The sequence below is a fragment of the Trachemys scripta genome, chromosome 3 (genome assembly GCF_013100865.1).
Source record: "Trachemys scripta elegans isolate TJP31775 chromosome 3, CAS_Tse_1.0, whole genome shotgun sequence".
Taxonomy (NCBI): Eukaryota; Metazoa; Chordata; order Testudines; family Emydidae; genus Trachemys; species Trachemys scripta.
In genome coordinates, this window is record NC_048300.1 from 15,888,641 (window position 1) to 15,915,016 (window position 26,376).

The 26,376-nt window shown below is 38.5% G+C and overlaps 1 protein-coding gene across 11 annotated transcripts in view; it reads left to right on the plus strand.

Annotated features, from left to right (window-relative positions):
- EHBP1 (EH domain binding protein 1) overlaps positions 1-26,376 on the plus strand; it is a 327,133-nt gene that overhangs the window by 298,540 nt on the left and 2,217 nt on the right. For all 11 annotated transcript variants that reach the window (XM_034764183.1, XM_034764182.1, XM_034764189.1 and 8 more), the window contains 2 exons: positions 19,046-19,145; positions 20,360-20,433. In XM_034764183.1, the coding sequence (XP_034620074.1) occupies positions 19,046-19,145; positions 20,360-20,433 (174 nt within the window). The remainder of the gene's footprint in view (positions 1-19,045; positions 19,146-20,359; positions 20,434-26,376) is intronic.

Below are 26,376 nucleotides of genomic sequence, written 5' to 3' on the forward strand. Positions count from 1 at the left end.
ACAGTGTGCCAAGAGAAAGTCAGATCTTCACACTTTCTAAATGAAAAAGGTTTTATGATCCTTGTATTACTGTCCCATGGGCAGCATTTGATATTCTTTCATACTGACTGTTCTTTGCCTTTTAACATAGTTTGCAATGATGTGTTTCTTTTAAACTTCAGAGGCTCTTGTAGAGAGAATTGACATCCAGCTTCATTTTCTTGTATGTGTTTGTGAAAGTACTTATGTAGAGATCACAAATATGCACACAGCAGCTATCTAACTGTGCAAGTTTAATCAGAATCCCAGAATGTGTCATTGTGACTGTATGCAAATGTATTTACATAGGAATAGGTCTTTGGTTCTTTAAAGAAGGCAACAAAGTTGAAAACTGAGGCCAACAAATAAATGAAAGTTTCTCTAAATCCATTGGATAATAGAGGCAGTGTTAAGGCTAACCACAGTGTTGAACTAAACAGAGGGATTACTCCTGGGTTTTGCATCAGTTGTTTTCTGCCGGGTGGCCTCACTTGTCAAAAAAAAAAAAAAAAAAGTTTAACGGGAGAACATTCACATGGCACATTGAGAAAAGAAGTATGCTTAATTCCATCAAAGCTCAGAAATCAGTCATTAATTTATTCTAACCTCCAATTGTTGGTCATTTGTGAAACATCTGGCCTTTAAGTCATAGGAACCTAAACATAAGTACAATGTGAGCACTTCTCAAGATGTAAGTTTGGTATAATGGGGGACAGTGTGTTAGCATGTGTGTATGTATATGTGTGCATGTATGTGTATATGTTACATATGTTTCAACTGGCACTTCATTTCTGAGACTTTGAGAACATGTTAGAATGAATCCTTCGTTTAATTTACTTTAGAAATTAGATTATTGTTCATTTGCATCTTAGAAAAGTTCTGCCATTCGAGTCTCTTTTTTTCATGGTGGGTTAGCAGGTAGATATTTAGCAATCTTGCAGCTTACAAGTCAAAAATAGTTTCTAATGAAGTTGAAATTCAAGATAGAAAATGTATAAAAGCTTTCAGGAAAAACATACCCTATTTTCCATATGGCTAACTAATTGTTATGATATTTGTTTTAAAGCTGGACTTAGACACTCCTGACTGCCCTCTAATTTGATATGGCTGGCCCAGACGATTCTTATTCAAGAAACTTTGGTAGGAGAATGCAGTGAAGGAGATAAATAATTTTGCAGCCATAAGCACATTGCAAAGTATAGAAAATAAATCAGTCGTTTATACAGTAGTGAGTAGAACAGTCCCCAGTTCATTTTAATTCGTTATGGGTTTGAACCTGGTTGGAAAGTAGCAAAGTGTTTTGAAATAGATTTGGTGAAATCCTGAAGTTGGCAGAATCCTATGTTTGACTGATCTTAAAATAATGAAAGACAATGCACTACTACTGACTTCTAAGAGGTGTTTTTGTGATATATTTTATCATATATAACTTTAACATTACAAAATGTCTTTGATGAAGCCACGCTATTGCATGTGTGCTGGGAGGGAAACTAGAATTCAAATCTGACGGCCAAAGAATAGCTGTGCCAGTACACACCCAAAATGTAATTTGGGTATTTCGGAGCTTTCACAGTCTCAAGAAATTTACCTGCATGGATGGATTTTTTTTTTTTATTTTTTTTTTTTTTTTAAGATAACATCCTCTCTATAGTCAGGCCATTTGTTTGCCTGATAAGAAGAAAGAGTTTGACGCAGCGATGATGCTATTTTGACAAACACAGTGATGCTATCCGAACATATAACAAGGCAAAGCAATTTTTTAAGACTTTGTATAAATTGGATCCTTTCGATTAATATTAGCACAAATCTTTAATCCATAATCCATTGCAAGTTTTTCAGGATCAGTAACTCCTTTCAAGGCAAGTTTTGTTCTGACAAACTAGGAGAATATATACAATAGTGAAAATTATGTCCCCTAATTTTTCATGGATTACATTAAAAAAAAAAACATATTAAGTGTTGCTCAGTGTATTTGGCTCTGGCTTGTTTACTTGTTCCTTTTGTAATGTGACCAAATTTTTGTAATATGTGTGTACATATATGTGAGAGAGAGAGAGAGTGTGTGTGTGTGTGTGTGTGTGTACTAGAGAGAGAGAGAGAAAATAAGAATGTAGATGCCATATACTGAAGTCACGTTTAAACTTTGTTTAACCCATCATTTCAGAAGTACTGATGTCAAAAGTACTGTTAGGATAGTAGAGATGAGAGAAAAATCACTTTAAACAGCTTGTGAAATGTAATGTTTGAAATGGTTCTTTGAGAATGTGCAGATTATGGCTTGCATAGTGACTCTTCCCAGCTTTCTGGGAAATGAGCTGTTGACATTCTTTTGGGTCATCATCCAAGATAGGAGGGCAACCACAAGGATTTAGCAGATAAATGCATCCAAAAAGACCTTTATCCATTTCACTGCAACTTGGAAACGTTCATGTCGAATAGCAGCATTAATGTAGCCCTTTTAGCCCTTCAAAGTGAGCCTTATATTTAAAAAAAATCAAATGACCACAGTAATAACTTCTTTAGGTCTTCTAAGAGGTAATTCATTATTTACATAATTCTGGAGCATAAACCAATCTTTTTTTCAGGAGTCTCTGAAATAGAATTGGGAATTTATACAGTGAAAAAGATGCTTTTGAATTCTAATCAACCGAATCTGTCTCAAATTCATTTCTAGTTTATTGTAAACATTAGAATTTAAATTAATTTCTTTTTATCTGGTTTTTGAAGAGAAATAGTAACCTGTTTTCACATTTTGTTTTGGGTTGGGGGGTTGACTTTGCAATTTAGGTGTTTGGCTGGGTGGTTGCTGATAGCATGGCAAGGGTTATACATTAGTATAGGTTATTATAATATAAATAGAAAAAAAAACTTATTGACTCGAACTAAAATGATACTATATAGGCTGAATGTGCAGGAAAGGTTCCCACAATGCACTATGAAAACCTAGGCTAACAAACACCCTGCTGCGTTGAAAACCCCCAAAAAAGACAAAAGCACAATGAAATAGAAAGCTTACCACCGGTAGCTTTCAAAATGACAAACTAGGCAAACTATACATCTCCACCACTCCAATTTTGTCAGAATGCTAATGAGCTTGCTCTGATCTTTACTCGGCTTCCCGTGTTTTCTACATCTTCAAGGACCACATGGCGCTAGCAAAATAAAGACAACTAAATGAGAATTTCGAATGCTTTTTGTGTCGGGACCTGGTGCCTTTCAGTTGACGCACTCGTTGAATATTCTCAACTTAAAAGAGTACAACAGGGGGCTGGGTATGAACTTTTTAACGGGGGGACATTTGTACAAAAGTAAATTAGTGCGATGAGGAAAATATGAGAAAAATTTCTGATTAATTTCCACTCCATAATATCAATGACACCTTCAGCCCCACTCGTACTCTTCTAACAAGAGATGCTGATAAAAGATGAATGATTCTGTGTTGTTCACAGTGAATGTTTAGTGGTTTTTTAATAGCAGCATTCTACATAAAAGGCACCAGGAAGTACTCTGCATTAGCAGTTGAGATCACTAGTTAATAGGATGATGTCTTTTAGCTTTTGTCACAAGATTATTAGAAAGGAGGTTTCTGTTCTCATCGTGGCATAGTTTGGAGTGCTTGTTGAGTACAAGTACTAAAATACAGGTTTCTCAGTATTGTTTCACATGTAAAGTAAAAGGCTTTTAATGCAACACCTTTTACTTTTTTTACCAGGTGATTTTGTCATTGATCTCTTATCTGCCCCCTTTAGCTGTATTAATCATTTGAAGTGTTCTGCTTTTCAATGGGCCCTTAATGATGTATGTGTGTATAGATTCATTATCAAAAATAAATCCCCCAAAATAATGTCCTATATCTTCACAAAGCTGTATTTACCAGTTTGTATTGTTGACTGCTGAATGCTTAGTCTATCTTTCTATATAATTTAAATTTGTAATTATTTTTTTTAAAGCGTACTGCCTAAAACAAGCTTTGTCTTTTAAATATAATTAAAATCTCAAAAAGTAATGACACATCTGTAGCCACCAGTGTTAGTGGTAAGAGAAAATAATCATGAGAATTCAAGTTCACTTGAGAGACAGAGACCCCAACTCCATCCAAAATCACTTCCGCTGCTGCCTTATGGATCATTAGGGTAGGATGCATTTGCATATCTGTGCAAGTTCAAATCTAGGGATGCACTCTTTGTGTGTGAGACAGGGTGTGTCCCTTTTTTATATTTGCATATTAGTGTTTTCAAAATTATACTTATTTGGGCTTATTTAGTATTAATCTGCTTAAAACACACAGAAAGATTTAAGATCTAACTCTACCACCCTTTCTCACATTGAGTAACATAATACTCCATGATTAGTCCCATTGGTTTCTAATCACGGAGTAAGATATTGCTCAGCATGACAAATGACAACAAAAATAAGGCCCTTTTATAGAAACTAAGTAGTAGAAAAAGTTAATAGAAGTATAATTCAAATAATTTCAAATATTCATGCATATACATAAGGAGATACCTGTAGTTTACTTAAGTGATAGACACTTTATGAAGTTTTTATATTTTAAAATCTTGCTTAAATCAGCAAAAATAAATAACACTGCAGTTACTACAGCAGTTTGCCAGATTTGCGGTCAGTAGACAGCATTATTTTTACTTACCTCAGCATAATTAATTCTAGGTGCCTTGAAACCTGGCCAAATAATGAGATTGTAAGGAGGTATCCAATCATATTGTGGGAGATTTGAATGCACACATAAAACCATAGCAACAACTAAAACAGCATGGCAACAATAGTTGCTACAAAAAAGGAAGAATAGAAATATATTCCTCAAAAATATCATCTTTTTATCTTTAATCATAAAACAGGGGAGGGGAAAAAATCTTCCCAAACATTTGGAATACATGAATGTTGCAGATCTGGTGCTAGGGTTGCCATGGGTAAGGGTTTGTTAGCATTTCTTTTATAAACTTCTCTGTTTTCTTACTTAACCATACAAAATTACTCTAAGGATGAGAACTGATCTGTAAGAACTCCACCTAGTAGCAAATAGTGTGGGGCAGAGGAGGAAGGGCCTTGAAACTGAAAAACAATTAATTTGTTGGGTATTTTGTTGTAAATTTATAACAGTCCACAAAAAAGTGGCATCTGTAAATTTCTGCTATTTTAAAATCAGCAATTTTATAAAGCATTTCATTAGATGTATGTCCTCAACATGCATTATAGTTGATAACTCACTCATATGGATGAATGGCTGCTTTTTTAACCCTTAGCATACTAAATATAAGAGTAAAATTTCGACAGATACCAAACCTTAATCTGGGTAACGTACATATGAAGACTTTAGTGTCTGATTCTCATTTACATGAAGGCTGCTTTACACCAGCTGGCAGTGTCTAATAGTGCATATAAGTGTAACCTGGATAACTTAACTGAGTCACATTGAAATCAGCAGGACTCAGTGCAAGTATAGATGTACAAAACCCTTTGGTAAAAATGAGTTCTTCTGCAAGTGTTTGCACATGTCCATTCCGCTGTAGGTGTGGGTGTGCCTCGTGCACAGTTGTCAGAGAACTTTTTACCTCAGTGGTACCAGTCAGGGCAGCTGTAGCGCCTTCTTTCACCACATGCCACTGCATGCTGGTAGAAGAGGGTGGGGCTGCCCCCAACCTCCCTCAGTTCCTTCTTACCACCACCGATGGCTGTTGACGCAATCTCAGACTTGTCGTAAGTGATTCTGTCACTCCTTTGTATATATACCCTGTGATTGCTAGGAATTAGTTAGTTAGTGAGTTAAGTTTGTTAGTTTTAGCGATACATATTAAATACATATTTCTGCACCAGTTTTTCATCTTTCGTTACAGGGAGCTGTACTGGAACAGGTTTTTAGTCCTGCCAGACTTGCACTCAGTCATGCCAGTCGGTGACCCATACCTGGCCTACTTGAAATCTTTGGGAGAATCCCACATCAGTCACAAATATGTAAGGGATTAACTCAAAGAAGGATAGAGCAACGAGGCTCAAATGTTTGCTCATGGAGGCAGCACTTCACTCCCCATCAGACACGTCTCACATGGAGAGCACCCCAAGTTCATTGGCTTCGGTACAGAGCGTATCAGAGATGTCTGCAGCTCCTTGGTCCCCTTCACCGGCACTGAAGAAAAGGCTCAGTCCCTCACTCAGGTTTGTCAGTGCTGTAGCCAAGGAGAGGCAGAGCCTTTACGACACATTTGGGGGAAAGAGTCTCTCTGGGGCACTCTTCAGCTAAGAAGAAGGGATCGCTGCCTCTGGGGCCTATGCCAGGTCCGTCAAGGGCAATCCCTGAAAGAGCTCTGTACCAGAGCCATCAATCGTTGCTATTCCTAACCATCCTGGAGACAGGGAGCCTGCTTAGCCTCTCGGTACCAGTTATTCCTGGTGTGCAAGAAGGTTCACAGTCCGTACTGATGCTTGTGGAACCTACCTCATGCTGTCAGGAACTCACAGTACCATTACTTCCCAAGCTTCTGCAAAGGCCGATGCAGTTGAAAGGGAATCCTGCAATGATATCCCCAGTACTGCCTTCCCCACTGGTTCTTCCTCGGTGGTGGCAGCTGTTAATGAATGGGAGAGACAAGGACACCAAGCATCCATGCCGAAAGGCAAAGATTCGAAGAGGCTGGACTTGTTTAGATGCAAACTTTATTCCACAGAGCATCTGCAACTCAGGATTATAAACCAACAGCACTCCTGAGCCACTATGATTTCACCTTCTGGGAGAATATTATAAAATTTCAAGATGAGTTACCAGAAGACTGTAGACAGGAATTTGCAGTAATGGTGGATGAGGGGAAGCTAGTTGCCTTGAACTGGTCTCCAGGGCAGTTTAGATTGCGTAAATGCAGCAGCTCAAGCCATGGCATCTGCCGTTTCTGTGAGAAGATGTTTGTGGTTACAGTCAAATGGGCTTTCCTCAGAAGTCTAGCAGACCAACCCAGGACCTCCCTTATGAAGGTCCCTCTTTGTTTTCGGATAAGACCGACGATAGTACTCCATAATCTAAAAGATTCCACTGTGATGTTAAAATCTCTTGGTATCTGTACTCCAACAACAAAAAGGAAACAGTTCCATCCTCAGCTACCATTCCAACACCAGGGTTTTACTCCCCAGTCTGGAGATCCCCTGAAGAGAAAGGGCAGGGATTATAGGAGACGACATCCACCACCCTCCTCTTCAGCATCAGTGGGCTTTTCCCATCTCATCACCTCATCCAAACAGGCGTTTTGATGCATTGGTGTAGGGCAGTGTATCAGTGACTGTAGTTCTATCTATTTCCCACCTTTTGTTTACAAATCACTTATCCTGCTTCCTAAGTGCTTGGGCCCATGTAATATTGGATCGGTGGGTCTTAAGCACAATGGAACTGAAATATGCCCTCCAGTTCATTTCTGCCCCTCCTACACTCTGCCCTTCCCGATCCTCTTCAGGGACCATTCCCATGAGATCATCCTTCAACAGGAGGTCCAGTCATTCCTTCAAGCAGGGGCCACGGAGGAAGTCCCATTGGGCCTCAAGGGGAAAGGTTTCTATTTCCACTACTTCCTTATCCCCAAAGCAAAAAGAGGTCTCAGGCCTATTTTAGATCTTAGAAAGTTGTACAAATTCCTGAAGAAAATAATATTCCACGTGGTTACTCTAGCCTCGATTATTCCCTTCCTGGAACAAGAAGACTGGTATGCTTCCCTTGACATAAAGGGCGCTTACGTCCATGTTGCAATACGACACAACCATCGGAAGTTTCTCAGATTTGTGGCAAACAGGTCCCATTATCAGCTCCCGTTTGGTCTCTCAGTGACTCATCAGGTGTTCATGAAGTACATGGTGGTGGTTGCAGTACATCTACGAAAATCAGTAGTTCACGTGTTTCTGTACCTGGAGGACTGGTTGGACAAAGGTCAGTTCGAGGCTCAGGTGCTAGCCAGTGCATCCACCGTCCACTGGGCTCCTAGTAAATTGGGACAAACGAATTGTAAAACAGGTACTGAGGAGAGTTTGTTGGAGCAGTTTTAGACACCACAAAAGCCAAGGCCTTGCTATCACAATCGAGGTTCAAAACACTGGGGGGCTTAGTGGTGTGACAGAAAGCATATCCTCTCCCCAGGGCGCACAGCTATTCTCAGCCTCCTGAGTCACATGGCATCATGTACCGATGTGGTTCAACCTTACAGGCTGTGCCTCAGAAAGCTGCAGGGATGGCTAGCATCGCTGTATGCCCCAAGTTGACATCATTTGCACAAGGTTGTTTAAGTACCAATGCCAGTTTTGTCATCTCTGAATTAGCGGATGGACCCTCTGAAAATCTGTGTGTGGGTCTCCTTCATCCACACCACTGTCAACCCTCACTCTGTTCACAGACATATCAGCTCTGGGTTGGGGGGGGGTCATATAGGGTCCCTGCAGACTCAAGTTCTTTGGTTCTCTTAGGATCATATGGCTCATATAAATGTCAGGGAGTTGAGAGCTGTACAACTAGCCTGTTCAGCTTTAGTAGGAAAGAACTTGTTAATTTGAACAGATAACTCTGCTACTACACTTTACATATGCAGAAAGGGAGGAGCCCAGTTGACCTAGTTATGCCAGGAGGCAATTCACTTCTGGGACTTTTGCATAACCAATTCAATTCTTCTCAGTGCTGCTTACCTTCCAGAGAAGCAGAACATGTTGGCAGATCGACTGAGCAAGACCTTCTCCAATCACCGTGAGTAGTCTTTATGCCTGGACATTGCCAGATCTATCTTCCAGCTCCTGGGGACTCTCTCCCAGGTGGACCTATTTGCAACAAAGTCTGACAGAAAATGCCACCAGTTCTGTTCCCAGGGACGTCTCTGGCCAGGCTCATTGACAGATGCTTTTTGCTACCCTGAAAGAACCCCCTCCTGTATGCCTTCCCTCCGATTCCCTTGCTGCCCAGAGTCTTGTTCAAATCAAAAAAGACAATGCTTATCTCATCCTTACAGCACCAATGTGGCGCTGACAACACTAGTACTCGACCTTACTGACCTTGTCAATCAAACCTCCGCTGTCTCTCCCCCTGGGTCCAGACGTGATTTCTCAGGACCGTGGCCACCTGCTCCATCCCAACCAGCAAGCCCTCTACCTGATAATGAGGATGCTTCCATGGTTAATGCCTTTGGAGACATCCTGTTCTAAGGATGTTCAGAAAGTGCTTTTCAATATTAGAAAACCCTCAGCTGGGTGCCCTTACCAGGCTAAATGGAAGCACTTCTCCATTTTGGTCCTCTCAGAAAGGCATATCCTCAGAGTATGCACTCTTGAACCTTGTATTGGACTATCTTCTCTACCTAAAACATCAGAGTTTGTACCATCTGCTATTCCTTCTCAGCCTCAGAAAAAGTTGTCATGAGGGAAATAAAGCAACCACTGGTAAACATCAGGGTAATGTGCTTCATACTAGAGCATTAGACATTGTTATGAGGGCTGTAAAGCTAGCCATTCTATCACTTCAAGACCACATTTAGCCTTCATTTAATGGATAAACAACCAAGTAGGGCAGGGAGAACAACTCTGGTCTGAGAATCAGCAGTAGGCAAAACAGAACTTACTGTCACTCAGAGCAAGCCGTCTGATGTGACTTCTCAATCCGCAAGCAAAGTAGTTCAACTGCCAGCATTTTCTTCCAACTGAGTGGTCCCTGCAGTTCCAAATTCACCAGACAATCTGCTATTACTAGGGAACAGCAACAAATACGAAATTTCCCATGTTTTTGCAGCAGGTTCAGCGACCTCAGGGGATGGACTATTGATTAATTTTTCCTGCAATGTGGACAGTGATCTGACATACTTTATCCTAGGGTTACCATATTTCAACAATCAAAAAACAGGACACGGGGTGCCGCCCCCTAGCCCCGCCCTAGTCCCACCCCAGCCCTGCCCCCTCCCACTTCCCGCCCCCCTCAGAATCTCCCTACCCCCTACCTGTCCCCCCTCCACCCTAACTGCCCCCAGAATCCCACCCCCTATCTAAGTCTCCCTGCTCCCTGTCCCCTGACTGCCCCAACTGCTCTCTACACCCCCTTCTCCTGACAGCCCCCCCAGAACCCCCGACCAATCTAACCCCCCCATTCCCTGTCCCTTGCCTGCCCCCCCACCAGGCCGAGGGAGAGCTGTGAGCTCCACGTGCAGCCAAACAAATAAGGGCTGCTCTGCGGGGGATGGGGAGGGACTCTGGCTGCTAGATGCCCCAGTGGCTGCGAGCGGCTTTCAATCAGGCACAGCCGTCCAATCAGCCGCGCCGCACTCTGCATGAGGGGAAGGGGGAAATCCCGGACATTTCTACCTTATTAGAAATCCCCCCTGGACGGCCATTTAAAGCTAAAAAAGCCGGACATGTCCGGGGAAACCCCGGACGGATGGTAACCCTACTTTATCCACCAGTCCTCATTTCTTCTTAAGTACCAAGAGATTGCAGAAACTGAAAATGGCCAGAGCATCTCTAATCATGATCCTTCTGGATTTTGAACCTTGGTCATGGTACTGTGAATTCTTGAGTCTGTTATTTCTAGCAATGCCAGACCTACTGACTGATAGAATTCCTGCAGGAGCATATTTTATTTTGTATTCTAAAGTTAAAAAGTGTCACCCCCTACAGGATTCTGTCCAACTGTCTTCAATTGAATCTCACCTCTTGCCATCTTCATTCAGGAATCATAAACAATCTGTCCTCCTGATCCGTGATTGCCACTTGAGTCTTCAATATGATCCTTCATAAAATGTGTAGCCTCTTGTTCGAGCCCATGCATTCTGTTTCTACTGGCTTTCTATTAAGGTAATTTTCTGGTGGTCATTACATCAGCATGTAGAGTGGAGAAAAGCAATGCCCTTTCATGCATTTTGCTTTTATTGTCTTTCATAATGATAGTTACGCTCTGGATGGTTCCCAGTTTCAGAACCAAAATAACTCTAGGTTGCAGAGATAACAGGCCACTAACCTTTTGTCCTTCTGTACTAGACAAGGAGAAGGCCTGGATTTAGTGTTGAAGAAGAGCTCTGTATGAGCTCAAAAGCGTGTCTCTCTCACTAACAGAAGGTAAAAAATATTACCTCAGCCACCTTGTCTCTCTAAGGAGAAGGCCTGGCATTTCTTGTGGTCAGAGCCTTGAAGTCGTATTAACACAGTTCTCAGAAGTTTCAATAAGGCTCTTTGTATGTTTTGTTTTCGCCTACTAAGAAATTACAGAAGGTTTCCTGATTGATATTAAACTAGTTAGATATGTTCCTGCCGTAAAGAAATACACATTGCTGGTCCTCTGAGGGTTGAGGCCCATTTCACTAACGTTATTATGCTTTCCTGGCCTGAAATAAAGTCAAACAGAACACAGTAAAATAACTGGGTCAACACTGGTTCTCCACTTGCGAAGTAACTCCCTTCTCGCCATGTGTCGGTATATAATGCCTGCATCTGTAACTTTCACTCTCTGCATCTGAAGAAGTGAGGTTTTTACCCACGAAAGCTTATGCCCAAATAAATCTGTTAGTCTTTAAGGTGCCACCAGACTCCTTATTGTTTTAGTAAAATAACTCTGTCTGGAGATCCTTGGCTACCTTTACTAGATATTGTGTGTATATCACTGTCTCTTTGGAAGCTGCATTCAAACAGTGTGTCCAGAGTGCAGTTGCCAGAGAATGCTTCTGCCTAACTCATAGGTGTTGGAACTAGAGGTCCGGGGGATGCTGCAGTACCTCCTGGCTTGAAGTGGTTTCCATTATATACAGGGATTACAGTTTGGTTCAATGGGTCTCAGCACCCTCACTATACAGCTTGTTCCAGCACCCCTGGCCTAACCTGCCTTCAGTGCTTTCCCACCTAGATCAAACTAGGAGAGGCAAGAAAACTGCTCTTCAGAAGGTTTAACACCAAACTGCAACCCCATCCTGTTTATCTGTTGATGGCTATTTTTGAACATTTCTTAGTGAATTTGGTTAGTCTGGCGTAAGTAAAGCAGTTCTCATCTGCGGAAAGGAGGCTGGGGTTTCTATGGAGAGAGCTGAGCATTCTGATTCTAAACTGCTCGTTGTGGAGTCCATGATGGACCAGCTCATTAACTCCAGACTTGGGGAGCTTTTTGCAATAATTAAATTTTATGGAAAAAGCACACTCTTTTTTCCATTTTGATACTCAAAATGTCATAAAAATATTTTAAGCAAAATTATGAAATTACGTGTTTCCAGCTGACGCCCTCAGTTGTCCTCCAGTGGTAGCTAACAATTTTATCCTTCATATCTAGTTTCCAATTGAGTCATATGCATAACCTCTTAGTCTGCTTACCTGAATGAAATAAAAACCCCTGTTTTCTTAAGGCATCAGAAATGCTCTTACCTTTTTCCTGTGCTCAGAGCATCCTATCAGTAGATATTTAACAGACTGACCTATGCCTTTACCTATCACCTAGCCGTGTCCAGCAATACTGTTGTACTAGTTAGTTTCTCGGGTTCCCTTGGCATTTTTTTTCTTTTCTAGTAATCCTCTCAAAAACATTTATCATAATGAGAAAGAGACTTCCTAGTAAATAAGCCATATTTGGCCAAGATTTTCAAAAGTCACTAGTAACTGGGGGGAAGGGGGCCTCAGATTTTGATAACCCAAATTGAGACCTCATGAAGGAGCCTGATTTTCAGAAAGTGCTGAGCACCAGATCTCTGAAAATTGAGCTCTTTTAAGGTGTCTCAAGTTTAGCACCCAGAATCACTAGTCGCTTGTCAAAATTTTGACTGCAGTTCTCAGTCTGTTTGGACACAGGTAGCAGATTCCTGTTAGAGCTGGTCTAATTATTCCTTGCAAATAATATTTGTTAATTTAGCCCTTTCTGCTACCTTCTCTACACCTTTCATTATTTTGTATACTTTTATCACATCTCCTTTTATTCATCTCCCCTGTGAGGTAAACAATACCAAACTTTCCAATCTCTTCATATGAGAGTTTTTATATGCCCCTAATCTTGATAGGATAAATGAAACTGTTTAAGCAGGCAAAGAAGACATATTTTCAAATGAATTTCAGGGTAAAGTATGTGAAACTTTAGGCATTGACTAACCTTTGTAGGACTATCTGGTGGTCATCTAAACACTCTCAAATAACAACTACTATGTCCCCATAAATAGCAGTGGAGGGAAGTTGGCCAGTTTTTTCATTACTGGACTTGCTCTCGTTCACATACGCTGGCATTCTCCTGCTGGCCTCTTCACCCAAGTGTGTTGAGTGAAGAAAGCTTCTTCTATTCTATTTTAAAACTGTGTGTAAACATCAGCAAATGGCTGAAGAATGGGCTGTGTCTTAAGTAGTTCTTTTTCATGGTGTTCTGTTGAAGTAAATGGGTAGACGTGGAGTTTTCTGTGTTTAACCATTACAACATAACACATAGAATACGCAGTACAAATAAAATGTAAAAACAATTGCGCTTAAGGCAGCATACCTAATAATTTCCGTAAACCTGCTATTTCTTGCCAGACTGAATGTGCTGGTTTTGGATGATGATAGAAACCTTTTATTAGTTATCTTCTGTGAGTTGTAATTCATATTTGCAAAGCAGCTAAATATATTTAAATTGAGGATTTCTAAATATATTTTATTTTAGTCTAGTGGCTTGTCTTGATGAATTTATGATGGCTTCATGTGTAAAGGATGTAATGTGTCCATCCATTTACACAGTAAACTAGTCTTGTCCCTACATGTTGCTGCTGTTTCTCCCATTTAAGTAGTGCTCATAATGTTTTGTAGCCCTTTCTTCTCTGTTTTCTTAGCAATGTGCAGTCATACTACGTTAATCCATGTTTGGTTTATCTAAATGTCTCACTGCCCAAAAGGTTTAAATGGTTATAAGCTACATGGTACATATATGTGCTATTCACTGGTTGATCTTAAAGTGTTTGGTTTGGGATTTTTGTTTGTTTGTATGTTTAGCTGGGGAAAAAATGGTGCTTTCAAATTGATTCAGCTTAACCATTTATCAGACTACTATTTATTAAACTGTTTAACAAGTAATCAGCATGTGAGTTACCCATTAGTAACCCTTGTAGTATTTAATGGAAATGATATTTTATAAATCCATGTTCAAGTTCTACAGTTTATTCATTTGCACTGTCCTCCAAAATTGTAATGTATTTGTAGTTCAGAAATGGTACAGATGAAAGAAGAAAAAGGCCTCAATCATTATTAAATAGCAGCAATTCAAATAATAATTTGGTGCATGAGATTAACCAAAAGATGTGAGCCATTTTGGGGGGGGGGGAAGTTGGGGGAAAGGCGGCAGGGAAGAGAGGGTCATCAAAATCCTGGCTTATTGGACAAAATCATTGAACTTTTTGCTACAGCCTTTATTCAGTCTCATTCAGGAGATATTACAGTGCACTGCAGAGCCAAAACTTAAGTCAGTGGGAATTGCCTGTATGTTTCTGAGGGTAGAATTCGGGCCTTAACTGTTCCAACCTTGGTATCGTGATCATTCCTAATCACTGAGGAGGGATCTGGTAGATGTCAAGTGAAGAGAAGAATAGAACATGTATCCTTCACCACTCAAGCCAGACAATGAAAGAATATGGTGATGTGAGAGAATTTGCCTTGATTCCTAGGGGGAAATAAAACAGGAATTTGATTTAAAAAATAAAGAAACTAGAAAAACATTACCAAAAATTCTCATCACAGATTGTTCATGAATAAAATATGGCATTACAAAGCTGTTACGTTAGCTTTTCTTGTTGCATCTTTCCATCACTTACTCTGCATTTTGAATGTATGTGATGCTTGCAGCACTAAAGAATCTTAAAATAAGACTTTTTTCCAGGAGTCATTATTGTAACTATTGGATAAAAAGGTATAGCCATAATTATGTGTTACAAATAATACATTCTGCTAGATAGTTAACCAGGTGAGGTTAAACAAAATAAGATGAATTCTGGGCTTTTTAGAATACTGGCAGTCTTCATTTTAAGCTACAACGTAGAGTGCTTTATCCTGAGATTAGGTATTGTGGCAGAAGCTAAAACTGCCTTTTTCTCTTAACTGTGCCAGAATACAACCTCCTTTTCTTTTTGCGCTAACAAGACTGCTTTACCACCACAGCCCACTCTAAGTAATTAAATCAATCCTTTGTACTTACCGTATTCTCCTCTAGTGACGGTACTAGATCTGATTATATGCTTCATGCATATTCAAAGTACGGCACTGACAGCTCTTTAATGAGCTCTTACTTAATCAGTATGAACAATGTTCATCTTGTTCTTTTTTTCCTCATACATTAGAGCTAGGAACAGTTGGGGAAAAAATGAAACATCCAGCATTCATTTGAAAAATATATTGTACTTTGAAAAGTGTCTAAGCTGGGGAAGTTGCATTCTGCCCTTTAAAAGTCTGATGGACAAATTGGATTACTAGTATTGGATTAAATAACAAATGGTTAGAGGAGAAATGAGAAAAGCTCGCTGTGATCACAGGCTTTAATATTTTTTGTTACTTATAAAGCTGAAGGGGTCTTTAACCAGTTATTAAAGTCAGGATTAATTTGTAATGGTCCAACTTACTAGCATTAAAAGGGTTTGGATTTTTTTTCTTAAAAAAAAATTAAAACAATGGTGTAATGCATGTATTATAGAAAAAAAAAACAATTTTAAGTTGAAGATCTGTGGGCTATTTATAGATTTCCATCATCTTGTACTGGCTCAGATAAGGGGTTTGCACACACAGTATCGATTTGTTCTCGAACATGTTTTTCATTTCATTTAAATAATCTGTGTTGTATTGTTTCTCCAGAGAGCAAAGCGGATATTTTCACATTTTGAATTTTTAAATATTTGTGGTTGAATGATTTCAGTAATCATTTAAACTTGGAAAATAAACACATAGCAGTTGAACAGTTTTACTAAGTGGAAGTGTGAAATTAGTTGTGGATAAGGAAAATCCCTGTTTTTGTTTTTATTTAGAAATAGTAAGTATCAATTTAACTTTCAAATATCACTGCTATATCAGCATTCAATCTTCTTCATTGGAAATGTTTTATATGCACTCTCCATTGAAGAAAATAGTGCTAAATTGAGTAAACTAGCTAATAGTACTATGTTGCTTGAGAGTAGCAATTTTAAAATAATTTATGTTGTCATGTATCTTACCTTGCTCGTATATGAAATATCTATTTAAGTTGTATGTACAAGAATTTAAAAGCCCTTGGTCAAAAAAATAAGATACCACAATCTACTGCTATTAATATTGCACACATGTGTCATTTCACTGATCAAAAAGACCTTCACTGGGGTACAATTGGCCTTTTTCCAAATTGCAAGCTTTTTCTCAGCTTTTTCTTTTTACTCTTTCTTCTTTTGTTGCTGCCCTGGGATTTGTGCCTATCGCAGCCAATATCACATGACCAGTGTCAGGGCATCACATGGTCCAAAATGAATACAAAAACAGCGGCCCTAAAAGACAGATTAAAAATACTGTAAAACAGTAAAGACTTTGTTGACTCACTTTCAAAAAAAAACCCTATTCTGTGAATACTTCATACATTGAAATGTAAGCATAAAAATATTGAAGATGTGCAACCTCTTTTTGTTAGTCTCCAAATTGACAAATACAGCTTTTCCATAGATTTATTTGAATATATGCTGTAGCTCACTTCGTTGTACTTTTAGAAGGAGAAAATCCACATTAGTACAAAGAAGCAGCATCTTAAATTATGATCTCACCCTAGGATGTTTGTCATGATAGAAACTAAGGGCCCAATCCTCGGGTGGTCTAAATTGATGAAGTGAATGTTTCTATGTCCCCATTTTCTGTTTGTTGAAAATGGTTTGCAGACTCATCCATTAGAATGCTATTGTGGTGTAATATATTTGTAATAGCATCTTTTATCCAAAGATCCCAGAGTCCTTTATAAACAACGAATTAATCAATTAAATGTTGTCATCTGTGTAATTAGTTATGAGAATTTTTTTACCTGCATGATAAAGGGGGAATCAAATCTCATGCTAGTGCACACAAATTGATCGTTTGTAGGGGTAAGAAAGTAATCCCCCATACTCCTGCCCCCCATAAAAAGAAAGTCAGCTGACTCAGTGCAGTTCAGGGGAAGGTTGTCTTCTTCTAGAATACTGAGTGCAGTCCAAGTTTTGCAACAGGAACCCCCACCAGCTGGGCCAATGCAACAATTCCTCTGATCTCTAATTTGTTATGAAAAACATCCAAATTGTCTCAAAACTCTTTGGAGGGTATTCTGAGCCATAAAACAGTATTGTAAATGCAGTACAGCCGTGGCCTCATGCTACCCTGCAGAAAAACCCAGGAGAGGAGGTTTTGAGGGAGGAAATCTCTACAAGACAAAGTTACTCCCCTTTTGTTCCCACGGACTGGCACTTCCCCTCTCTGCTAAGAAAAAACCGCTGGGCCATCCCAGCATAGGGATCCGTGGGAGGTAGGGAACATGACTGCAGAAGCACTAGCTCTGTCATACCCTTCCTCCCCCGGCAAAGCCTGGACCCTATCAGCATGATTCCAGTCGAGCAGCATTAACAAGGAACTACTTTAAGTCACAGGGAGGTACCCAGAGAAAAAGATAATAGAGCCCAGTCTGTATTACCTTTGCTGTCTAAACAACATGGAGCCATAGGGCACCAATGTGTGTCCCCATCAGCTCTGTCCCTGATTTGTCCATTCTTCTCCCTGTGTGGATTCCAGATCCATTGGGCTGCATGGGGAAAAGGCAAACAGTGCCATGGAGGCAGCTGGCCTTCCTTTCGATGCAGCAGGGGAATAGCCATGGGAAAAGGGCAGCTCCTTGCACAGATGTGGCTTCATGCATTTGCATATTCTTTGGGAATGTTTGTAAGACAGGCAGTGATGCTGAAGAATCAGCTGTGGTGCAAATGTTAACATCTAGAAATGGAGGGTTTCCTCTTAGAGCAAAAGCTCACCATGTTTTTTGGTACATTAGCAGCTTCTTATGTAAGCAAGCTTCTTCTCTTCAACTAGTGCCCCATTACTGGACATTAATATAATGATACCTTCCCCTTATCTATAGCATCTTTCCTCAGAGATTTTAAAGCACTTTACAAACATAATGAATTAATCCTCAACATTCATATGAGTTGGGTGTTATCCTCATATTAGAAATGGGAAACCGTGAGATACAGGCCCACAGTCACAGAGTGAATCAATGGCAGAGCTGGGGAAAAGACCCCCAAATTCCTGACTTTATTCTTTTACTGTAGCCACTGGGCAAAGCTTCTTCCCAAATTATGCATTTTTAGGGTTAAAATTAATTAGATTTACATACTGGTAACATGTCTATAAAGACTTGTCTCTCCTTCCGCTTAATTTTGAGAAAGACAGGAGCTGATCACTTGCCACAAATGGAGGATATGTATATATGTGCAGATGTCATGACTCCAATACCCTAGGCAACTGAGTCCCAATTCAACTCCTGTTAAATCAATGGAGAGATTCCCTTTGAATTCAGTGAGGACTGAATCAGGGCCCTGGTGAGGAGAAGCTATGTCCGTTATCTGGAATAGCAGCCTCAAGGGTAGGGAGGCTGGGCAGCAGGTTGTGGACGGGATTTCACCTCCCGAGTACTCTGGGCATTCCACTCACATGGAGCCTGAATACTCTGGGCTTTTGTGGATGGAGTTAATTTCACCCATAGTAATATTTTGTTTTGTTTGTCCACCTCCTTTATGATCGTATTATCTCTGTGGAAGTTTAATGGTAGAACACTTTTTCTTCCAAATGTACTTAGCGCTAATATGACCTATGAGTACGTTAAGAGGCACTAAAATATATATGCTGAAGAATATCAGTTTTAAAAGATTGACTTGTGATAGTTCCACAGTATTAGGCTGCCGGTCTTGAAGTCTAATCTTACGTTATTGTTAACATTTGAAAAATTACCTTTTAATGCTCATTAACATGAGAGATCTCGTGTTCCAAAAATTGATACTAAAGTTTGCTGTCTAGCTTGTGAAAAGTCTCATAAATAACAAATGTGCTTATATTCTAGGAAGGAACACAGAAGAAGAAGAAGCTATGATGCAGGAATGGTTCATGTTGGTTAATAAGAAAAATGCCTTAATAAGAAGAATGAATCAGCTTTCTCTTCTGTAAGTATGGATGGCTGAGCATGTTCCAAGAGCTTGGTTTATCAGTATGTACACTTAGAATATAGATGCTAAACCTTTTTGCTTTATTTCCATTAGACTTCAGAATGTTTCCTCAAAGATGCAAAGTATGTGTGATTTGTGTACATATCAAGTTGTTTGTTTTTCTCATATTTCAGACATGAAAATGCAAAGCATGCAATGATACAAGATTAGTGAGAGCTGTGAAAAAATATGAAATAGCAAGTGCATTTATATGTTCAAAGGCAAAAACAGTAGAATAAAATTACTTCCTGGAAATATGAATTGAATTGTACTTCAAATATAACATACAAAGTTTATTTTCAGTGAAAACTTTAAATTAAAGTTGATATTTGCTCTAGTCAAAAATATTAGATCATTCACTAGTTTAGCAATGTTGAAGTGTTGGGGAAAAAGCATACTAGTGAACCTCAGGTGAAACAATGTTATCACAGACAATGCAGAGCAAGATTTGTGTAATAAAGACATGTAAATCTTTTTCAGAAATGGGCAGGATTGGCACAGTTATTAGGAGCACAGAGGATGAGAGAAAGCATAAATACCATTCATTATTAGACTGGCATTTGGCCTGTTGAGGTCATCATTTCTTGTTTAGTTTTTCTCAGTTTACTGATGATTTTCTTTTAGTATGCCACCTAGTGTAGATGTATGCAATTTTCCTTTGTAATACAGTGAAATGAGTTGTATGTTCACGAATTTCTTTCCATGTCTGAACTTGAAAGAAGATTCCACCTCAAAATATTAAGCTCTCTAATCCTGTGTCTAATTTTCTGTATTCGTTAGGTCAGAATTTACATGGGATAATACTTTATGTTCATACTATCTTGGTGAATTGTTTGAATCTGGAATTTGTTCTTTAGTTAGGAGAGAATATGTTATACTTAGGACATACCACAACAGCTGCTCCAAGGATGAATATTCATTAATTATGTACAATAGTACAAGAGAGTTAAACTAAATCCAGAAAAACAGACGTTATAGAAAATGAAAAAAGCATCATTACTGAATATTCTACCTGAGGACGGTTTTAAGTTTGTGTATCATTTGTTTGGAGTAGCTTAAAGTTGAAGAGAAAAGTCAGTTATGAGTCCTAAAATCAATGTAAGTTAAAGGTTCTTTTAAGTGTTTAATGATTTAGTAATTAACATATTGATGAACTTTTGCAACTTGCCTAGGGAAAAAGAACATGACCTAGAAAGGCGGTACGAACTGCTGAACCGAGAGTTAAGAGCAATGCTTGCTATCGAAGGTAAGCAATATTAACAAATGAAATTTACTTAACAGGAAGACCAATAAGAAGGCCCACCTGAGAATGGAGTCCGCTATCACATAATTCAAAATTATAGTGTACAATAGATACTGTAGGTCTTTACTCATATCCATATATTATATGCAAAGAAATTGTTTTAAGCATTGGATTCAGAAAGCAAGATCAGAAACAGGTCTTACTAAAATATATTTGAAAAAGCATTGAGGGGGAAAAAAGCACAATGTATTTTTACATTTTATTTATTGTTTTTGTTACAGCAAAGTAATCTTAGTTTTGATACAGTGATGTTGCTTATCATAAAAGGATTTTTCACATACATGAGATTCCTTATTTCTACATTTTAAATATTTTTATAGCAATATTTCCATTGGGGAAAAAAAATCTCTTCAGTCTTCATGATAACATATTATACACGTGTCAAGTAAATATTTCCTCACACACAACGTCAGGGTTAGTGCAATCCATTGCATAATATTTTCTTCATTCTCTGTAGCTCTCTAGAGTCTAGTCACCTTACCTGAATGAAAACTCAAGGAAAGATTGACATGGGGATAAATGAAACAATTTCATACTTTCCATAATGCTTTTAAATGAATTGTACGGTAATCCTAAAGAGGATTCATAATAAAAATAAATATCCAGATAGCTTAAACTATTGCTTACATTATATTGTTATTTAAATATCTTAAGTGTTTTATAATGCTGCTCTACTTATACCTCTCAGTCACAAATGCTGTCTTGTAGTTCAAAGATGTTTGCTTAAAAGTTAATCCTTTGGGCTCTGTAAAATGGACCTTTTGTCTAATCAATGCAAATTGATTTTGCTATTCTATATTGACCTCTTAGCCCTTTGACTGTCCATGGTAATTTCTTTCTTCACCTGATAAGGTACCTGATCCATAATAAATCAATTCTAATTAGTTTGGAGACTTCACTGGAAGCATAAGTTTGTAGGAGAAAGACATGGATTGTCAGGTAGCTTTTTCATATCTATCAGTCTGTTACTAGATTCTTGGGTAAGATTCAGTTCACCATATGCTTGAATAAAACCTGAGTTTTACACTGAGGTAACAGTTAATTAGAAATTAAATATTTAAAACAGATTAAAATTCTTTTTAACAAAAAAAAAATAAGTATTGGGCATAACTTGTACAGTAATGTCCCTTAATTATTTTTATTGTGGGGACTTCAGACCTAAGATCTTTGACAACCTTACAAAATATGACAAATCACACATATACCTTGATAAAATAAAATTAAAAAATAGCGAAAGGTGCCAGACATCAGAAAGATAAGATCTACTTGTTACGGTAATAATGATACTATATACAGGATTTTTCCAAGAAAAACAATGTTTGTTTACACTACTCTTGTTATGTTTTAAACTTTTGAATTGTATTAAGATTATTGTTCTCTTGGGAACTTTTTAAAGAAGGAGCTATCCAGATAAAATGATGATTGAGGCTAGAAGTATGTTACAAGATGTTGAAATATAGTTTTGAAAAATTGACTCTGGGTGTATATGTCGGTGCTTTCAAGCTTTTCATGTCTGATTTATGCTTGATTTCAAATATTAATTAAGATATTTTAAAAATAACACAAAACAGATATGTGTAGTAAGGTTGACTGTAGAAGAAATTAGAAATTTAAATAGGCTAAATGAGGAGTGCAAGGCAGTACGTATCAGAGAGGCTAATGAACAGTTGGTGCCATGTAAAAGATGTGAAAGGACAAATCTAACATATGTGTACAGATATTCCCACTCCAAAACATATGGACATGAAAAAATAGCAGGGTGGTTTCTGTTTGTGTGTTTGTTTATTTAAAGTGATTGTTAGTAGCAATGTTCTGATTCAGATTGGTACTTTAAAAAACAAGTCTTTGAGAGGTGATAATTACTGTTTTGGTGAATTGCTCTAACTCTTCCACCCGTGACTGCTGTTTAAAAATCTATCAAACAATTTACTTAGCTAGTTGATGACAGGGAAAAAAGAGACTTGCAAAAGGTAGCAGCCTGCTGATTGTAGATAAAGGCAGTTTATTGGCCGTCGGCCTGCCCTGCTAGTCTGAGCAGTGTGTGGGCAGTACTGTAGTTTAGAGGTGCTGACCGTTATAGTGTTCAGTGATGTGGAGACAGTGTCCTCTTAGCCAACTGTTAAAATGGATGCATATGCAGTTGAATAGCCTTTTGGAGTGTTAAAAGCACTTCACACAGAACACATGAATGGCCAACAGTGGTAAAAAGAGGAATACTTTTTTTTCCCCCATTTAGCAGCAGAGATAAGAAAGGGAGAGTAAAGTACTGGCTGCTTATAGCAAGAAGCTATTCATATCGTTACAAGTGAATTTGCTGCTGAAAATGTTCATCCCAAGAAGAGCCTGAAATAGTTCTAAAGAATCATAATACACTGAAGGAAATATCCCTTACTTGGTTTGTTTTAGCATGGGCAAATGAGAACACACTGCATGTGTTTGTCTCATGTAAACAAGGTACGCCTTTCAGAGCTTGGATTTTTCTGCATCCATAGCTGAGTAGCAGGATACCTTAGACTTAAACACACTTCAGTTACCTTCCCTTTTTTCCCCCAGATTTAATGCCTCCTTGGAAAAGATAAGTTCATTTTTGCACACCTTGGGGTAGTGTGTTCATTTTCTGCCCAAGAAATGGATCTTCTTTAGGATTTTGTACATCTTGATTTATTCTTGGCTTATAGTTTGAAGTGGGTGCTCTTCTAAAAGGATTTATGCATAGGTTCACTATTTTTGTAGTTATGGTTTATATGATAAGCTTTTTATATTTAAAATCAATATGTAATCCTGTGGAGGAGCTTATCCCCTAAAACCCCATTTGTAAATCTATTTTAGCTTTGTTACACAGCACAGCCACAGTATTCCATAGATTGATTAGGTTCCGCAGTAGAATCCTATCAAATGGCCTGCTCTGATGATGATGCAAACTCTTTCAGAATTGCTAGTTGACTGGAACTAAAGATAAGACTTGACTGCAATCCCCCAATGTGCTCTTTACAAAACTAGTGTTAATTTTCATCAAAGTGCTAGGCTTATTTATTATAGTGGCAAGGTTGAAGGTTTTACTAGAAGAACTTTAGACCATTTCCATTACAGTGTTTCTATTGGAATAGTCTGCCTGTTTTCTCAAAGTAATGATCAGTTTAAGCAACTAAAACGAAGACAATATAAAGTCCATGTAGATGAATACTTGAAAACATTTGGATTTCATTCTGAATTTAACAAACTATGTAATTTGAAACTGCACATTACAAGAGACTGCATGGGATTTTTGGCTTTCAACACTTTTAGCTCATATACAGCATCAGAGCTTAATCCTATTTTTATCCAGAGTGTAGCTTTTATAACAGTATTATTCTGGAATCTTCACATTAATCACAGTCTATATTGTAGTTTCCCAAAGCTGTAGTCAGTGCTGGTAGCTATATATAACAGGTGTTTTTTAAATATATTGATGTCTGTGTTCTCTCTGAAAGCCGGGGGAGGTATGTTCGGTTGGATATTTTGCTGTATAAAACAAGCTCCTAGTTTAATATTATATAAAATAAATATTGACCAAATACTCTGTCAAAAAACGCCTCCCTTCCTAACAAACTGCTATTTATTTGTCTTCACTTCTGAGAGGGAAATTAAGTTTTTCTCCTTTCTTAAGAAATGTATACAAGTTAATTAAGCTAACTCAACAAAGCAATTGTGTACGTGTGCTAATGAATCTTTGCATGGCATCTTCACAAACAGCACTACTATCTACTGTAACGACAACAAAAATCCGTGTCATTCTAGGTTTGAGTGTCCCATTATTTACCACACACTGCTGTGAGCTGTGTCTACTATATCAATATCAATAAGTAGGCATGTTACAGAGGAAAAAGTAGTTCATACCAAACCTCCAGTTCTAATATAATTCTAAAATATTTTGGCTTTTGTCTGCACACATAAGATGTTACAGAAAATTGCTTCTAACATTCAGAAAAATAAGAATGTTTTAAACTGAAACTGCCAACTAAGACAACCCTGCAAAATATTAGATAGCTCATACCCATGTAGAACTGGTGCTTTTCAGATCCTACCTTAATTTATCTGGATCTTCAGGTGTCAAAATATTAGAGAAACCTTGAGATCAGCAAGATTGTAGTCAGAAGCACAGAGAAGTTAAGCTAGAAGTTGGACAAGGTTTGGAGGGCATGTGAACAGGCAGGAAATTCTGAACTACGTGTCTTTTGTTCCTTGTTTCTAGTCCGATCTCTGACGTGGTATGACATATACTTGTGAGTCTGGTTTGTTTCAGTGAGTTGAAATCACTTAAGCTGGCACTTAATTTTTACATGTAATACCATGTGATTTCACAAAGAGCCTGTTCTGTAGAAGGCGGGATTTTTTAACAAGTTGAACTGAAGCAGCCCGTCCTGAAACATGCCAAACTAGGAAAGGGCAAATAGCAATGGAAATCAAAAGTGTATGTTCTACATTAGCAACTAAAAGGCAGCTTTTTGGGGCACCATGTTTGGGCTGGGCTGAAGGTGAGGACGATAATTACAAGACAAATTGATTTGGTTACCACCTGGAAAATTAGCTTCCATAAGTATGAGTGATAAGAAACAGCCCTTTTAAAAATAAGCAATGAGAACTGTCTACAGGCCTCCTGCCATGTAAATGTGTTGGAAGGGGACATAGTATCACTATATCAAGTTCTTGCCCATTTATGAAACACTATTGTGTACATTTGCTTGTGTTGAATGTATATATACACGTGTCTGTTTGTATTTTCTGTATGTGCATGTCAGTATATGCACGTACACCTATGTTGGTTTTATGGATACATGTCCACAGAGAATGATAAAAGCGGTTACACATTCTTGGCTTTTTGCTGCTGTTCTAACCTTTATTGCATGATGATGCATCTAATTTTTAATTTGTAAATACAAGACTGAATTCCCTCTAGCACCACTCGCTTTCATAGAGCTTCTGAGCAGTTTGCTGTCTTGAATAAATTTTGCTTTGGAGGGGGGTCAGGGGGATTTGAACCAGCACATTCTTGTGTGGTTTGTGAAGATTCACATGGTAACCATTGGTGTGCATTGTTAGGTTTATCTGAATAAGCACCAGCCATGTGAGTTTTAACATGATTGCCCAGGGCAATAGAGAGAGAAGAGAGAAATCCAAAAGGATTGCACACACTCTTTCCTCTGTTTTTTGGAAAGTGCACAGAGGGGAGGACACTGCTTGAGTCGGTGGTTATGGACATTTTTAAGCTGGTGTCCTGTTTCCCTCCTGGTCCTCATTTGTTCTGCTATCTCCCTCATCATCTACTTCTCCTTCTTTTCATTGTTTACTTTCCTAATGAGGGAGGCGGGGTAGACTGGTGGTTTGATTGACAGCTACAAGCCCTTACAGTCTGGCTAGAGAGCAGTTGGCTTGGACTTCAGGCATGCTCCAATCTTAAATTTGCCTTCTTTTTATGAAATGCAGATACGGTTCTGTTAAAAGAGGGACAGAGACCATGCAAGGGAAGCATATGGGGTCAAAAATGTTCCTTTGGATGACTCTGGCTGTAAGCATGCACAAGATTAGTGCAATGGGAGAGCGATTAGACATTATCCAATCTTGTGCAACAAAATAATTTCAAAATCAGATCTGTAATTGTTATTTAGCAAAGATCCGTGGATTTAGCCATCATGCAAACAGTCAGACTGGTTACATTGCTATGGAGAGGGGTGCTATGTAATATTGTCTACCAAATGTATTTTTACTTCAGAGAAAAATGCTAATTAACTGACACCTACTTTTAAAGTTATTGTGAAGCATATGGTGCCCAGTGTGAGATACTTCCAACTGCTAAGATATACCAAGCAAGAAATTAGCAAAGAATAAGCTATTTGTGCAGAGATGGAG